Below are 17402 nucleotides of genomic sequence, written 5' to 3'. Positions count from 1 at the left end.
ATTAAGTTATAAACGTGATCACGGGACCCTCGGTTATCGTGCTGTATAATCGGCATTGGTGCAATCGGCCTAAAATGCTGCTGAGTTTTGATGACACAACATATCTACAAAAATCATCTTGCCTGATGGATACAGCAAGACTTGCACTGTTTAAGTATATATTGTCCTGATATGCACAGTTCATGATACTTGCTTGACACTTAGTTTCTGTTGACGATGGTGAGTGCAATTGTCACATTACGGATGAATTTACTCTCTGCACCATGTAAGAGATGAATGTTTAGCCACTCGTGAAATATCATTTAGAGTATACTTTTTGTTGCATTGATATTGGCACAAAAGTGTGCTATTGTCAGTGCTATTTTGTTTTTATACTTGACCACAGTTCCCAAGGTGTGGGAACTCACTATACTAATAAAACAATTTTCCAATAGTATAAACATATGCAGCGAAACATGGTCACATGTAAAGTCCACCATTTTGTCACATTTTCCGTCAAGCAAAATTTCTGAGAAACACGTCAAACACGATTTATGCTTGACAAACACGTCAAATAGCACCGTTCGCGGTCAGATATTTTAAAAGCGTCATTAAGTTTGATGACAAAATTTTTGATCGTTTACGGGAGTCTTAACACTTAGAAATAAAAGCAACTAGATGATAGGTTGAGATGATCAATATATCCTCATTTTATCTTCAAGACTCAGGAACCAATCACATGAACACTATTCGATTCAGTGCTACAGCATGGTCAACTGCACCTACCGCTGTCGTTTTATGCAACCCACAATTTACTAGCTAACCTTCAAAAACCATACGCAAGATTTTCAAACTCTCTCGCTCGTTTCGCACAAACTATTAGTCTCGCAGAAAAAAATGAACTGGACATTGTCAGCAATTGATGCAGTTAAATTTTGTTGTGGGATCCGTTTTCTCTCGAGGCCACAGTTTTTTGAGTTATTCAAGAAAAAGGTGCGAAAGTGACCTCCAGACGCAGCCCCACTTCGACATTAAGCCCTCCACCGGTCAGGATTTATTGTATGTTGTTCATGGCTCTCACTCTTAGCAGTGTGCCAAAATTGGGGACTACACAAACTATCCCGCTATTCGACCTTTTTTGGGCTCTACTGATTGTTCTATTACGCCACCATTACAGTCCGCTAGTTCATTAACATTATTACTGTAAACGTATCCTTGAGGATAATGAAAGAAAAATGACTTTTTTAAACGGTACGCTAAAACTAATTAAGCTGTCAATTTGAGCCAAACGGAACCCTTACGAGCACAGTAGTCTGTGGGCCTGACAAAAACATTGATGTAATTGTTTATTTTATATCGTTGAAATTCACAAAATTGTTAGGTAAAATTGATACAAACGTCAGTTTTACAATGCGTAAGTCCTCGACTAAGTCGGTGGCGTAAGGTTAGCCAGTGAAGACCAGGGGCAGTTAAACTTTTTTACTTAAGAGCCAATGTTGACACTGTACAGTGATATTTCGGGCCGCATATGAAAGGGTGGGGGAGGGGGGGGGGGGCGGAGGCGTTGGTAAAGAGAAACTCAATTTTCATCAAACCATGCTTATTGATAGCTCGCCACTTAACACATATTGCGTCTATGTATTATCAGGTACCACACCAAATATTCTTAACTGAAAAAGAAAATACCCCATTAGAAATACATGCTTTGTACGTATTACATATCAGGGTTTAGCAGCCAGTTGTATCTTTTTTTTTCTCTTATTGGTGTGAACACCTTGGCCACCTTTCCTAACGATTAGTGTGGCCGCTTTCCCCAATCGGAAGAAACTATTTAACTGAAAAAAAAGTGTGGTGTCACCGCCAGACACCACACTTGCTAGGTGGTAGCCTTTAAATCGGCCGCGGTCCGTTAGTATACGTCGGACCCGCGTGTCGCCACTATCAGTGACTGGAGGCCTAGCACCGCCACACGGCAGGTCTAGAGACACTTCGTAGCACTCGCCCCAGTTGTACAGGCGACTTTGCTCGCGATGGTTCACTGACAAATTACGCTCTCATTTGCCGAGACGATAGTTAGCATAGCTTTCAGCTACGTCATTTGCTACGACCTAGCAAGGTGCCATTATCATTTGCTATTTATCTTGTGACGCATGTACCGTCAGACCAATGTTCACCAATTATGGATTAAAGTTAATTATTCCAGAAGCTACGTACTAATTTTGCTACTATAAAGACCTTGTCCTGTTCCAGACCTCACGCCGTCCTGCATGAGCTTAAACGCGTGCCCTTCGGCCTCCCGTCCTAATGGATTGGCTGTCTTGCCAGTCCACAAAAAAAAAAGTATCTACATTTTTATTTCAAAAGACGTTGTTTAAATATTAGCATTGTAAAAAATTGTGACTCTCCGCACAATTGAGGTAACAAGAGTAATATAAATCACTTATCTTCATCAGACAACTCATCAACAACAAAAGTTTGTAGTAAAAATAAGGCAACAGGCTTCCTCTGTCAATCTTATTGACAACAACGGAGATGAACAATGAGGTGACAAAAGTCAAATCGTTCAAATGGCTCTGAGCACTATAGGACTTAACTTCTGATGTGATCAGCCCCCCAGAACTTAGAACTACTTAAACCTAACTAACCTAAGGACAACACACACATCCATGCCTGAGGCACGATTCGAACCTGCGACCGTAGCGGTCGCACGGTTCCAGACTGTAGCGCCTAGAACCGCTCGGCCACTCCGGCCGGCGACAAAGGTCATGTGGTAGCGATATGCGCATATACAGATAGCGGTAGTGCTGCCTACACAAGGTATAAAAGAGGAGTGCATTCGCGGAGCTTTAATTTCTACTCAACTGATCCCTGTGAGACGGTTTCTGGCGTGATTATGGTAACAGGAATTAACAGGCATCAAACACTCAATGAGAGTTGGAGCTAGACACATGGAACATTCCATTTCGGAAATCTTTAGGGAATTCAATACTCTGATATCCGCAGTGTCAAGAGTGTGCTGGGAATACCAAATTTTTAGGCACTGCCTCTCACCACGGTCAACGCAGTGGCCAATGCCCTTCACTTCATGACCGAGAGCAGCCGCATTTGCGTAGATGTTGGTGCCAACAAACAACACTGCATGAAATAACAACAGCAATGAATGTGGGACGTGCGATGAACCTACCCCTTAGGACAGTGCGACGAAATTTGGTGTTAATGGGCTATGGCAGCAGACAACCAATGCGAATGCCTTTGCAAAAGGCACGACATCACTTGCAGCACCTCTCCTGGGCTCGTGGCATTTCGATTGGACCCTAGACGACTAGAAGACAGTGGTCTGGTTAGCCGAGCCCAAATTTCAGTAGGTAAAGAGTTGATGATAGGGTTCGAGTGTTGTGCAGACCTCACAACACTACGGCCCAAGTTGCCAACAAGACACTGTGCAAGCTGGTGGGGGCTCCATAAAGATGTGGTATATGTTTACATGGACTGGACTGGGTTCTCTGGCCCAAATGAACTGGTCATTGACTGGAAATGGTTATTTTTGGCTACTTGGAGCCATGTGCAGCGATTCATGGACCTCAATTTTTATAGATGACAATGTCCAGTTGTTCACAATGGGTTTGAAAACATTCTGGACAGTTTGAGCAAATGATTGGCCATCCAGATCGCTCGACACGAGTCCCACTGAATGTTTATGTGACGTAGTAGAGAGGTAAGTGTGTGACAAAATCCTTTACCAATAACACTTCCCCAATTATGGATGGCTTTAGAGGTAGCATGGCTCAATATTTTTACAAGGGACTTCCATCAACTTGTTGAGTCCACACTACGTTGAATTGCTGCACTATGCCAGGCAAAAGGTGGTCTAATACGATATTAGGAGGTATCCCATGACTTTTGTTGGGCAACGGCCTTGCCGCAGTGGATACGCCGGTTCCCGTGAGATCACCGAAGTTAAGCGCTGTCGGGCGTGGTCGGCACTTGGATGGGTGACCGTCCAGGCCGCCATGCGCTGTTGCCATTTTTCGGTATGCACTCAGTCTCGTGATGCCAATTGAGGAGCTACTCGACCGAATAGTAGCGGCTTCGGTCGAGAATACCATCATAACGACCGGGAGAGTGGTGTGCTGACCCAACGCCCCTCCTATCCACATCCTCAATGAGGATGACACGGCGGTCGGATGCTCCCGGTAGGCCACTCGTGGCCTGAAGACGGAGTGCTAGTGCCATGACTTTTGTGGCTTTACTGTATAGATTCAATAAGGGGAACCTTTCTTCCTTGTAGCGAAATCTCTTTCGGAGGGGGGGGGAAAAAACAGTGAGCTTAATTTAATGTTATATTCTCATAAAGACATTGTATGTTACTGTGCCGGCCGGGGTGACCGAGCGGTTCTAGGCGCTACAGTCTGGCACCGCGCGACCGCTACGGTCGCAGGTTCGAATCTTGCCTCGGGCATGGATGTGTGTGATGTCTTTAGGTTAGTTAGGTTTAAGTAGTTCTAAGTTCTAGGGGACTGATGACCATAGAAGTTAAGTCCCATAGTGCTCAGAGCCGTTTGACCCTTAAGTTACTATCTGGTATGAGCAACTGGAAATGTATGTGACTGCTGTCGAACAATTAAAAAGTTGCTGTAAATGGATTTGTGGGTTAGACTACTGTGAGCTGTGCCTGAGATTCTAAAAGTAGCCTGTAGTCTTACACCGTCCAATGGATCCCGTCTGCCATAGAATCAATCTACTTATCAACATTTTTGAGATGCTGTATTCCACTGAAACTGACTCAAGTGGCATACGTATCTGCACTGGTAAGCTACTTGTGTCATGGACCAGTGCGCGAGTGTTCGTGTGTGTGTCGGCTCGATGAAAATGGATGTTCAAGTCCAGTTGACACAGGTCGGCGTCCGTCGATCGCGATAACTCCGATCTGTAACTGTTAAAACAAACCTCTCGCTTTGTTTGGTTGGTTTCAGATACTATCTCCCTTTAACAGATTTCCGCGTATCTATGGAGCAGCACGCCGAAATGTATAAGCGGCTAATTGAAGCAATGGTGTTCGAAGGATGTCTGTCTTCTTTACTGCTACACACAGCGACTGCACCACTCGGTACCGCAACAACTCCCCTCATCTGTGATGAAAGGCAAGAAAACATTTTATTAACTTTATAATTACACCCTGGAGACGAAAAAAAAACACATTTACTAAAAAACACAGAAGTTGCACAAAAGCAAAGAATAAAGATATTGACAGCAGAGTCATGGAGCAGCACATAAACATAGACGTCAATGAATTTTTTTCTTTTCTATTAACACTTCCTCCAAAAGAAAAAAAATCATGAAATTACTGCTTTGTCTCTTGCATGCCAATTTCTGAATATAGAAAATTAAATCGAACTCGTTGAAGGGGTTTCGTCAAAATATCTGCCAACTGGTTGTGTCCATCAATGTGTCCCAAGAAAATCTCGCCATTCAGATATCTTTCACGAACATAGAAATGTCGGACCTCTATATGTTTAGAACGTCGATGATATTCTGGATTTTTTGCTAACTTCAATGCACTAGCATTGTCAGTGTAAAGAACTGGAGGCTGCCCCGACATTTCCACTAATTCTGATAGACGACGTAACCAAACTAACTCTTTCGCTCCTTCCATTCTTCCTTCTCGTTTGGCTGCAATATTTCTGAAAAACAGTTTGGATCTTTGTATTCAAGTGCATCAACTTTTGTTGCCATACAAAATTCACCACTTTACATCCAGGTTGGTTTTCTTCGTTGTCTTTTATTCTTCAGTTTCTCTTCATTAGAAGATTCAGCAGCTTCTGCTTTTAGAAATTCTGTTAATTCTTTATTTTCATCAGATTCACTAGAACTCTTGACTTTCTCTAGAATCGAGAGTGCCAATTTTTTCTTGAGTTTGACTTCCTCCAGAAGTGTACAGCCTAGGAGATTTACATTGGTCATCTTTAGATGAATTCGGATCATTAAATTCTTCCGGAGGGACTTCAAATTCAACATGATCACTATGTAAATCACAAACAATTTCTGGCTTAAATTTCACATCGTGACTCAACACCATTTTTCTTTTAGATGGAAGCCAAACTCTAAACCCATCCTTGTCATTAACATATCCAACAAGTCGTCCAAATTCTGCCTTATCATCAAACTTGGAACGAAATTGTTTGTTAATGTGAACGTAGCAGCCTGTGCCAAAAATTCTGAGATGATCAAGTCGTCCTACTGGTCGATTAAACCATAGTTCATAAGGGGTTTTATTTTCAACTGAAGATTTTCCAGTACGATTTATTAGGTAGACTGCTGTGTTACATGCCTCTGCCAACAACCCTTTAGGTAATTTACTCGGATTTAGCATTGACCGGGCAGCTTCAACACTGGTCCTATTTTCCCGTTCAGTCACACCATTTTGTTCAGGATTGTAAGGAGGAGGAATCAGAAACTCTATTCCCCTGTCTGCAAACAGTTCACTGACATTCTTATTGTTAAATTCTTTGCCACCATCACATCTAAATTGTTTGACAACATGTCCATTAGTTCGTGCTTCATTTAAAAACTGCTTAAGCACAGTACACACTTCACTTTTGTGTCTTAAAAAGAAAATTCGACGAAATTTACTAAAATCGTCTTTGAAACATACATAATAGTGCTTACCTCCAAAAGATTTCGTGCTCATTGGTCCATTGACATCCCCGTGGATTAGTTCACCAGTAATGGTAGAGCGTATTGTTCGTTGAATGACAGCCTATGCATCTTTCCAACCGCACAGCCGTCACAAAATTCACTCTTGGCACCTTCCACATTAATGTTCATTCCTTTTAAAATATTCTTCACATGTTGTTTATTTTGATGACCAAACCTTTCATGGTACAGTTGCAATGTTTCGGATGAAGTCATCAAGTTCACATGATTCATTTTTGCATTTCTAACTACACGCATGTTCAACACACAACGTCCATTTTTCACATAACCTGTCGTAAGAATATGGCCATTGACTTGTCTTCGAACACAGACATTATTATGACTAAAATTAGTACTGTAGCCTCTGCGGGCAATGGCTCTCACAGAGAACAGATTAGCACTTGCATCAGGGACGTACAAAACATTGTCCATTCTAGCATTGTACCATTTATTGTTACGTCGAATTTGGATGTAAACTGTTCCTTGATCGTACGCACACATTTTGACATCTTGTTTTCCCAATGCAATTACTTGAGGAGCATCAAATTCACTATACGAAACAAAATACTGTTCGTTGGGGGTGATACGATTTGTAGCGCCACTGTCGCAATACAATTTATTTGGGTCACTGTGATTACTGGTACACACACCCATAGCGTATGAAGTAAATGCAGCGTGTTCACTTTCTTGCTTCTTCTCTTTTCTTTTATTGCTGTCACGAGTGTTCTGTGGACACTCTGCTGCCCAGTGACCTAATTGTTTGCATATATTACACGGAAACTTCTGTTTTAATTGTGACTTCGTCATCTTTGCTTGCTGATTACTTGTTTGCAGTTTTCTTGTTATAGAAACGACGAAAGCTGCACTTCAATTAATGTCTTGTTCACGAAGTTCAATAGTACAGAGTTTTTCAATCAATAAATTCAAGCTTTGCTTTTCTTTCGGTATCGTATCCCAGAGATCCTTAAAATTGTCGTAGTCTATTCCCAGTGTGGACAAAATTCGACCATTTAAGATTCTTTCAGATAGCGTATTTTCTTCGTGTTTTGCTAATTCATCGTTCAGGTCCAGAACTAACTTTTGCAGTTTGGCCACATGTGCACTAATATCTTCCGTTTCATCACGTTTAACACGGAAAAATGTTTCAATCAACATATTCAAACGCTGAGTACTGCTACGTTCAAATCGGGCGCGTAATTTGTCCCAGATTTCTTTAGCATTCTTGCACGTTAAGACGAGTTCTGCAACAGGTTTACTTAGCGCACTTGCTATAAGACTCGCTGCCTTTGCGTCGTCCTTGTGCCATTCCACATACGCTTCTTTTTGTGCACTTGTCGCAACTCTACACGTTCACGCGTACCGTTAATAATGTCTTCTAGTCCATATGAACGCAGCACCATAGAAATATGCCATTTCCATTTGGCCCAGTCCTCAGGTCCTTCGAGCTTATCAATGCTGACACGGAGACAAGAAGACGACACATGTACAATTTGCATCCCGTACTTCACTGTGGGGTACAGTTTTCTTGGTGCCTTGGACGCTAATAGTATCCCATTCGTTACTTGAGCTATATAGCTATACGCAACATTTGTATCTTGCTCGCCAATTGACATATATAGTGTCAGTGTAAAGGCGAAGTGAAGGACGGGATACAAATTTTAGTTGTGTCGTGGGTTTCGCCTGTAATATAGCAAGTACAATTCGAAAATGTCGTACTGATACTAGTGCTGGGAAACGAAAGAAGATCGACAGCTGAGAAATTTCTATTACGTACTTCACAACACGAAAATACACATATTGGTGGAATAAAACAGTGAAATATGTCAAAATTGTGAAATACAGTAAAAGAAGCAAATGGAAAAGTGAACTTACCACACGGAAATATCTAGGAATAACCGAAGCTCGCCTAGACAGACAGTAACGAAAATTACACACCCACAAACAGACAAATCCATTTCTATAAACGAAAATAAGGCACTAAAAGTTGTTCTACAATAACAAACTAATACTCCAAATTACCTCAATATTATTACGAATAATTATTTTAATGTACAATGGAAGCGCTTATCCGGAACACAGAACTGTTTTATTGTCTATGCCTCGAAGTGAAGACATTACTATCTATGACTAATGTATGACGTCATTGGTCAAAGCCGACGGATTGTATCCCCTGCTAATCTAGACCCAACATTTTATTAACTTTATAATTACACCCTGGATACGAAAAAAACACATTTACTAAAAAACACAGAAGTTACACAAAAGCAAAGAATAAAGATATTGACAGCAGAGTCATGGAGCAGCACATAAAGATAGACTTCAATGAATTTTTTTCTTTTCTTTTAACGATCTGAAACAATAAACCAAATATCCTTCGCGTCTTCGCGACGGACTTATAAGCTTACTCGAAACTTGATAACGGTAGCTTTTATGCCCTGTTTGCAAATGAATATTCAAACGTAGGTAATATGATATCTCGAATTGTTATAAGTTCTACCATTCAAGCCGATGCCACATTACAGTCTTGCGAGGATGTTGATTTGTGAAGTATTATAGCGTCGTTACGGTGCTGATTCAGCAACTCCTACGTCATAAATCCAAAGATAATGTATTCTCTAAATAAAATACAGAAACCGTCGTAATATAATGTTCAATTACTGTTCCCTGTTGATAATGTCACTCAATCACCTTTAGCTTCGACGTTCTATAAAGAAAATAATTATTCACAGTTACACAATAAAGTTCAATTAAACGATGTAGACGACACGACACGAAGTATTAACGTTATATCTTAGTTTATTGAACTTCTGAACTATCTAACCACTGCACTGGAAAGCACACCGATCTGCCAAGAAACTGAAACTACGATTTACATCAGCAATTCTGACATTGACTGCAGCTTCCGACAACACGGCGTACCTGCGAATTCTTCATGATTGCGTGTATATGTTTCCTACTCAAGTTTATTTGTAGAGTTTATGTCGGCGTCTGGTACATTGCTGTGTCCTTCAATGTTCGTGACGATCACAGATCACGACGACTAAGTCCCAGAATTGATTAAGTATCACACGAGTTCCTTTTCCCTCGCGTAAAATATCTGTTCCGTTGTCCGGGTAAACGGTAAATGTTCTATCACCGTTCTTCAGAACTATGACTAATACGTCAAGACCATACTTGAATTAACATCTCCATTGAAGTTTTTCATTGTAGTCACAGCGAACTTACAGCTCGATGCGGCTACAACTCTTTTCTGGGATAAATGTTATCTCTGATCACTTTATCTCGTCTGGGTTTTAACCTTCATAAAGCATATATTTTGAATTCTTTATTTAGAGTTGCATACTTCATAGATGAAGTGATCATCTGATAGTCTTTTATTTAGTTCTTTCCGTGGAATAGATGTTGTTAGTTCCCTAGTATTTCTGTTGCTCAAACTTTCAATAGTGTTAATATTTTGTTGCCAGTAGCTAGGTCAGGATAACTAATTTTTTATATCTTTTGCTGTCAAAAGGGATGTCATTAGGGGCTCTATATTTGGGGTGTTGTACCAGGGAAAGCAAGTGCAAAGGATGGGTGTCCGCTATCCGATAGTAGTAAAAACATGCAGTGAAAAATGGTACACATTAGGGAAATAGTATCACTAGACAGAAAGGACCACTGTGTACAATTAGGGAGCAAGTCTGTGTGTATCATTCCTGAAATTGAAGAGGGTGCTCTTGTTCCCATTAAACGAACACACTGCAACCAGTTTAAAACTGTGTCGTGTGTATTTGGCACCAGTGATGCTTGCTGCCTACAGTTCAAGTGATTGGAAAGTTGAGGAGCCTGTTTTCCTTCTTTTTTTTCAGATTGTCAGTGAGCTACCATTCAAAAATTGTCAACTCTAAGGGAGGGCAAAGAAGGAAAAATTAATGGTATATAGTGTGGAGTCCTGAGCAGCACAAAACACAAAAAAGTGTGTGATTATCTGATATGTAAATAAGCACTGACAGATAAAACAGTCACAACACCAAAAAATAATTAATGTTGAGTAATGAAATTTTGGGACTACATTTGTGTAGGTAATATACGTAATATGTTGCAAGATCACTGGTTAATGTAAGCATGAGATAAACCATTGAAAATGTGAAATGCTGGTACATCGAGAACTCCAGAATGAGATTTTCACTCTGCAGCGGAGTGTGCGCTGATGTGAAACTTCCTGGCAGATTAAAACTGTGTGCCCGACCGAGACTCGTAAAACTGTGTGCCCGACCGAGACTCGAACTCGGGACCTTCGCCTTTCGCGGGCAAGTGCTCTACCAGCGCACACTCCGCTGCAGAGTGGAAATCTCATTCTAGAAACATCCCCCAGGCTGTGGCTAAGCCATGTCTCCGCAGTATCCTTTCTTTCAGGAGTGCTAGTTCTGCAAGGTTCGCAGGAGAGCTTCTGTAAAGTTTGGAAGGTAGGAGACAAGATACTGGCAGAAGTAAAGCTGTGAGGACCGCGTGTGAGTCTTGCTTCGGTAGCTCAGTTGGTAGAGCACTTGCCCACGAAAGGCAAAGGTCCCAAGTTCGAGTCTCGGTCGGGCACACAGTTTTAATCTGCCAGGAAGTTTCACACCGAGAACTGGTGTAACTTCCAGAATGTTGAATGCAAGCATGTAAACGTGCATGCATTGTGTTGTACAGGTGCTGGATGCTAGTTTTTGGGATGGAGTTCCATGCCTGTTGCACCTGACCCATCAATGTAGGGACAGTTGATGCAGTTTGTGGGTGACGCTGGAGTTGTGTCTCATGATGTCCCGTATGCCAGACTGGAGACAGATCTGATGATCGAGCAAGCCTGAGAAACATGTCAACACATTGTAGAGCACACTGGGTTTCAACAGCGGTCTGTGGCCGAGGTTTATCCTGTTGGAAAACACCATCTGGTATGCTGTTGATGAATGACAGCACAACAGGTCCAATTACCAGATTAATGTACAAATTTCCAGTGGGGTGTCTGGGACAACTGTGAGAGTGCTCATGCTGTCACATGAAATCTCACTGTGGACCGTACCTCCATGTGTAGCTGCAGTGCGTCTAGGACACAGACAGGTTGGTTATAGGCCCTCAACCGGCCTGCTCCTAACCAACACAAGGCCATCACTAGTAGTGAGGCAGAACCAGCTCTCACTAGAAAACGCAAGAGACCTCCCACCTGCCGTCCAATGAGCTCACTCTTGACACTAGTGAAGTTGAAAATGGCGGTGGTTTGGGGTCATTGCAGTGCACACTGCAGGGCGTTTGTCTCGGAGCTGTCCTTGCTGTAACTGATTTGTGACAGTTCGTTGTGTCACCGCGCAGCTAAGAGCTGCTCAAATTGCCGCTGCAGATGCAGTACAATGCAGCAGAGTCATATGCTAAAAACGATGGTTGTCCCCTCTTAGTAGTGCCACATGGCTGTCTGGAGCCCAGTCTCCTTGTAGCCATACATTTTTGCGACCACCGCTGCCAACAACCCTGTAAAGTTGCTACATTCCTCCCAAGTTTTTCTGCAATACCGCCGAAGAAACATCCAGCTTCTCATAGCCCTATTACATGACCCCGTTCAATCTCAGCGATGCGTTGTAATGGCATCTTTGTCTCGTTAAAGGCATTCTTGACTAACGTGACAGTCATTCTATGTCATAGAACAGATAGTGTTGACATAAAAAGACAGATGGACAGTAGAGTTAGAGAAACGATTTAGCAGAGAAGAATAAAGCGTGGATAACGATGCTACATATCCAGGGTCCCTGTGCTCGGCTAGCACATAACTCAAAAACTGCGTAGACCCACTGTATCTCACACAGTGTATGAGTCCCAAAGAGGGTTTTGTTAATTTTACTATTATAGTTCAGCACAAAATCATCTAATTAGCAATCACAACACAGTCGTTATATAGTGCAATAAATGTTTATTGTAACATAGACTACAGCATAAACACTGACGATCGTTACAGCATGTATTTAAAGCAAACGTGATTTCGTGCAACTGACACGAAATTTGATTAGATTTCAGATGTAGGAACATGCATACCAACTTTCATTTGTCACACAACTCCTTCTTGGTGTTGCGATTTTTTTTTCGCCAGTGTATATACTTGTTAGTCTTTCTGTGGTGTCAGTAGATATTAGGAGATGCGTGTAAAAACTGAAGCACCATATCCTAATAAAAGAAAAATTACCAAGTGTAAAAAATTTTAAAAAATCTTACATTGGCAAATTGCTTGGTCTTCATTGAGATAGTCGCATTGTGTCATAGAATAGAGGGTGTTGACATGAAAAAGGCAGATGAGCAGTAGAGTTAGGGAAACGATTTAGCCAAGAAGAATGATGAATGGATAACGATACTACATATCCAGGGGCTGTGTGCTCACCTAGCACACAACTCAATAACTGTGTAGACCCATTGTGTCTCACACAGTGTGTGAGCCCCAAAGAGGGTTTTGTTAATTTTACTATTATATTTCAGCACAAAATCGTGTAACAAGCAATCACAGCACAGTCATAATATAGTGCAATAAATGTTTATTGCGGCATAGGCCAAGGCATAAACATTGTGTCAACAAGTGAATGTGATACAGCGTAAGTACTGTGATAATGGTTTATTTGCCAAAATAATGTTTTTAAATTCTCCCTCAGGAGCATATTTGGAGCATATTTTTGTTCTTTTTCTGTCACACTTTACTTCATCTGATGTGGTATTCCTCGTTCTCCTAGTTAACCATCCTGTGATGCTTCTTACTCCCAATGACATTCTCATCTTTTTTTTTTTTTTACTTTTACATTTTCTGGCCACTGTCTCCCTTAATTCAATAGCCAAATAAAAATTGTGCGTGTTTTCAACAGAAGCAAATATTATTTTCCATTTTCATACTATTTTTCGTAAATATAATTGACAGCAAAAACTGAATACTTTTTTCTTTAGAATCAAAAATTTCAAATAAATTAACATCATTTTCTATGTGTATATTTGGTCCTTTCCAGTTAACTTTAAACTGTTTACAGAATTTATTCAAATACACTATCGAAAATGAAAAGAGTTATGTCACGAAGCACCAGTCTGATATTTATTGAATTTCCTGGAACTGTTAAGCCCACTACAGCTATTAAATGATTGAACTTTCTTTCCCCAATTGTTAGTTTGAGGTGCACTCCCCCTAGGCATGTACACATTCTGTATTCGTTCTGCCATCAATACTACTGGCTGGAGGCTTGTATCAAAGCCTTTGCATAATATTGCATCATCTCGTGTTAATCTGCTGGTATATGCCGTTTAGTTCTCTGGTCATGAGGACTATGACAGCAGGATTCACCATTCTTGTCACATACTTTCGAGCATTCAGCCTCCGTTTAAAAATTATCTAAAAGATCCTGTTGCCATACTCATGAGCTCCATGCATTGTGATTGCAGTCGATGGAGAGATACATTTCTCGAGAACTGCTAGTTCTTGTGATGTTTCACCAATCGCCTACAGGTACACTGACATGGATCTGACTGCCACAGACAGAAGTTAGCTTCATCTCTGGACACCAAACCATACTTTTCCATGTGCCAGCTGCCTCTTGTTTATATCTTGCTTGACTCTTATTGTCTGTGGTGTGGTATCAGAGATAATCAATGCATGGCTACTGAAACTCAACATTTAACCAAATCCTAGAGTGGCCTTTTTCTAGCCACACATTGTCATATATAAATTCTTTCCAGGAATCGTCAATATCTACACAGCCCTCTCTTAGGACAGCCTCTGTTAAGTAGTCCACCCCTCTGTGAACTTTTTATCCACTGCGCACAGTCACGGTGACTCCATTTACGAGGGTTGTCCAGAAAGTAAGCGCCAATCGGTCGCTAAATGGAAACCATTGTGAAATCAGAAACATTTTATTTGCAAGAGTTAGCTACACTTTCCAGATAATTGTCTACTCTAGTCTATAGCGCGTGGCCTGTGCCCAAGTGTTGTCTTCGTATCTAGCGTTTCATGTGAACAGAGATGATACTCAGGATGAGCCAATTAGGGCTATGTTGTGGGTTATTGAAAGCTTCCCATCAAAAAGGCTGCAGGAGCGTCTTCAGTGCCCCTGCAGAATGCAGCTGAGAATTGCCATGAGAAAGGGAGTGTGTGGCAGTTGTGTTAGGTGGGCTGCATTCATTAAGGCGAAGCCTCTCAGTGGGTCCTCCTACTTGGTGGGAGACATCGTTGTTCTAGGCACCTTTACTCGCTCACAGTGCGCTCACAACTGAAAAGAGCATCTTGATGTGATAGTCGGTCATACTTAGAGACACTACCTAACACATCTGTGCAAAGCTTCATCGGGTTTTCACTGTGGTGTCCACCGATCGGAACTTACTTTCTGGACAACCCTCGTATCATAGTGTAAGCAAAGTCGATTAGTTGTTTTTGGCTGGTGTGTTCTGTGTGGTAGAAACAGGTATGAAAACAGTCAATATCTCGCAACATCTCAATGACCTACAAAAAATGATGTGGCTTATAATGCTCATGTAGTTGATATAGTTTACGTAATACAGTTGTATGGTCCCTGTCAGTTAATTTCTTATGTCTGCTGGAGTATTGATTGTGTCTTTATTTATCCTGGTGTTCCTATTTTGTAATAATCCCACTGTCAGTTTGCCTACATTTAAAATCTGGGAAATTCTGTCTAATTTGCAACACTTTGGCTCCAAGAAATGTCTCATACGAACGTAGTTGTCACCGTTGTGTCTTCAAAGCACCCTACAAAACTCCATTAATTGTTCACTTAGTGTTCTGAATATATAATCTAGCCTGCCATACATTAATTTCAGGGGAAACTTTTTGAGACATTAGACAACTAAGCATATGTTAAGATAATTTTGATATAGTTTCTCATATTAATGGTTGCATATTTATGATATGACATTCTGACATAGTTTTCTCAACTTTTCTGCAGTGCTGTTCCTGTTGCCATGGAGAATGACAGGAGTACTGATGACAGCGGTGATTTGGTTACCAACATTTCACCAGCTGCAGGAAAAGACGGCAATATTCAATGTACCACCAAGCAGGATGCATTCTGTGGAAGTGAAAGTGATACAGGGTGTCTTGTGCACAGGTGTGACGTCTGCAAGAAGGTGTTTGCACAATTGGAGGACCTGAAGAAGCATTCACGCATGAAGAGATGTAAACTACCTCATTTGTGCAGTGTGTGTCACAAGACGTTCACAAGGAGTAGTAGTTTGAAGATGCATTTCCATGTGCACACAGGTGAACGCCCATACACTTGTTCCATTTGCAGCAAGACATTCACAAACAGTGGCACACTATTGCAGCATTCACGGTTGCACACAGGCGAACGTCCGTACGTGTGTGAGATTTGCAACAAGACATTCACACAAATCTCTCACCTGAAGCAGCACGCAGCTGTGCACACCATTGAACACTCATACACCTGTGATATTTGCAACAAGACGTTCACAAGAAGTAGTCATCTTAAGTTGCATTTGCAGTTGCACACTGGTGAACGTCCATACATCTGTCTCATTTGCAACAAGACATTCACACAAAGTAATCACCTCAAGCAGCATTCACAGGTGCACTCCGGCGAATCTGCATATAGCTGTGGCATTTGCAACAAGACGTTCACACAAAATAGTCACCTTAACCGGCATTTGAAGCTGCACACTGGTGAACGCCCATATATCTGTGGCGTTTGCAGCAAGACATTCACACAAAGTTATCATCTGAAGCGGCATTCACAGATGCACACTCACAAGGTACCCTAAAGTTATCGTATGTATCCTAAGAGATTCAGGAGCATCAGAAACTTGAAGGAACACTCATGGCAGTCTCATCTAAGGACACCGTAAACACTTCAGTTTTCAGACTTATGAACGCTCATATAATTTTGATGCAATTTCAAAGAGATATGCACTGCGCCCTAGACAGGAGAAAAATGCAAAGGACATGTCAAAACCATCTGAAATATACATTTGTAACTGCACAATAGTGAATACTGTTGATAATAGCATTATATCATAAGAAACTGAATACCTGAAACTTCATAAAAAAAACCTGTATGGTATCTCACATATACTGTAATTCATGTCTGTCGGTCTATAGGTTCATGATTGGTAGTGATAAAGTTTTCATTATCACATGTAAAATATAGTGTTCCATAATTAATGTGTTAATTGTTCGCATGTACATACCTGCAGCACTGGTAGACGCTGAAATCCTTGCCCACAGTGCAGCAGCATGCCACTACAGCAACTGAAACAAAATGGAGTAGCTCATCTTCACTTTATCAACAAGTCACACCATTTTGCTGTCACTCTTCTCCCAACATGCTGTGGTATTTTGGCATGGCGATTGCAATTCATACCACAATTGTATACAGGGTGGTTCATTGATAGTGACCGTGCCAAATATCTCACGAAATAAGCATCAAACGAAAAAACTACAAAGAACGAAACTCGTTCAGTTTGAAGGGCGAAACCAAATGGCGCTATGGTTGACCCGCCAGATGGCGCTGCCGTACGTCAAACGGATATCAACTGTGTTTTAAAATACGAACCCCCATTTTTATTACATATTCGTGTAGTACGTAAAGAAACATGAATGTTTTAGTTGGACCACTTTTTTCCCTTTGTGATAGATGGCACTGTAATAGTCACAAACGTATAAGTACATGGTACCACGTGACATTTGAGATATTCGCTATTTTTGACTTCATTAAAACAGCAAATAC

At 41.2% G+C, this 17402-nt stretch overlaps 1 protein-coding gene and 1 pseudogene across 2 annotated transcripts in view; both read left to right on the top strand.

Annotated features, from left to right (window-relative positions):
* The window catches only part of LOC124551104 (zinc finger protein 239-like), a 67118-nt gene extending 50358 nt beyond the window's left edge, over positions 1-16760 (top strand). For both annotated transcript variants that reach the window (XM_047126038.1, XM_047126037.1), the window contains one exon: positions 15606-16760. In XM_047126038.1, the coding sequence (XP_046981994.1) occupies positions 15606-16437 (832 nt within the window). In that variant the 3' untranslated portion in view covers positions 16438-16760. The remainder of the gene's footprint in view (positions 1-15605) is intronic.
* LOC124551391 lies at positions 3886-4003 on the top strand (annotated as a pseudogene).
* Positions 16761-17402: the final 642 nt, after the last annotated feature.

This window comes from Schistocerca americana, chromosome 9 (genome assembly GCF_021461395.2).
Source record: "Schistocerca americana isolate TAMUIC-IGC-003095 chromosome 9, iqSchAmer2.1, whole genome shotgun sequence".
NCBI classification, from domain to species: domain Eukaryota; kingdom Metazoa; phylum Arthropoda; class Insecta; order Orthoptera; family Acrididae; genus Schistocerca; species Schistocerca americana.
This window is presented reverse-complemented; position numbering and strand designations above follow the sequence as displayed.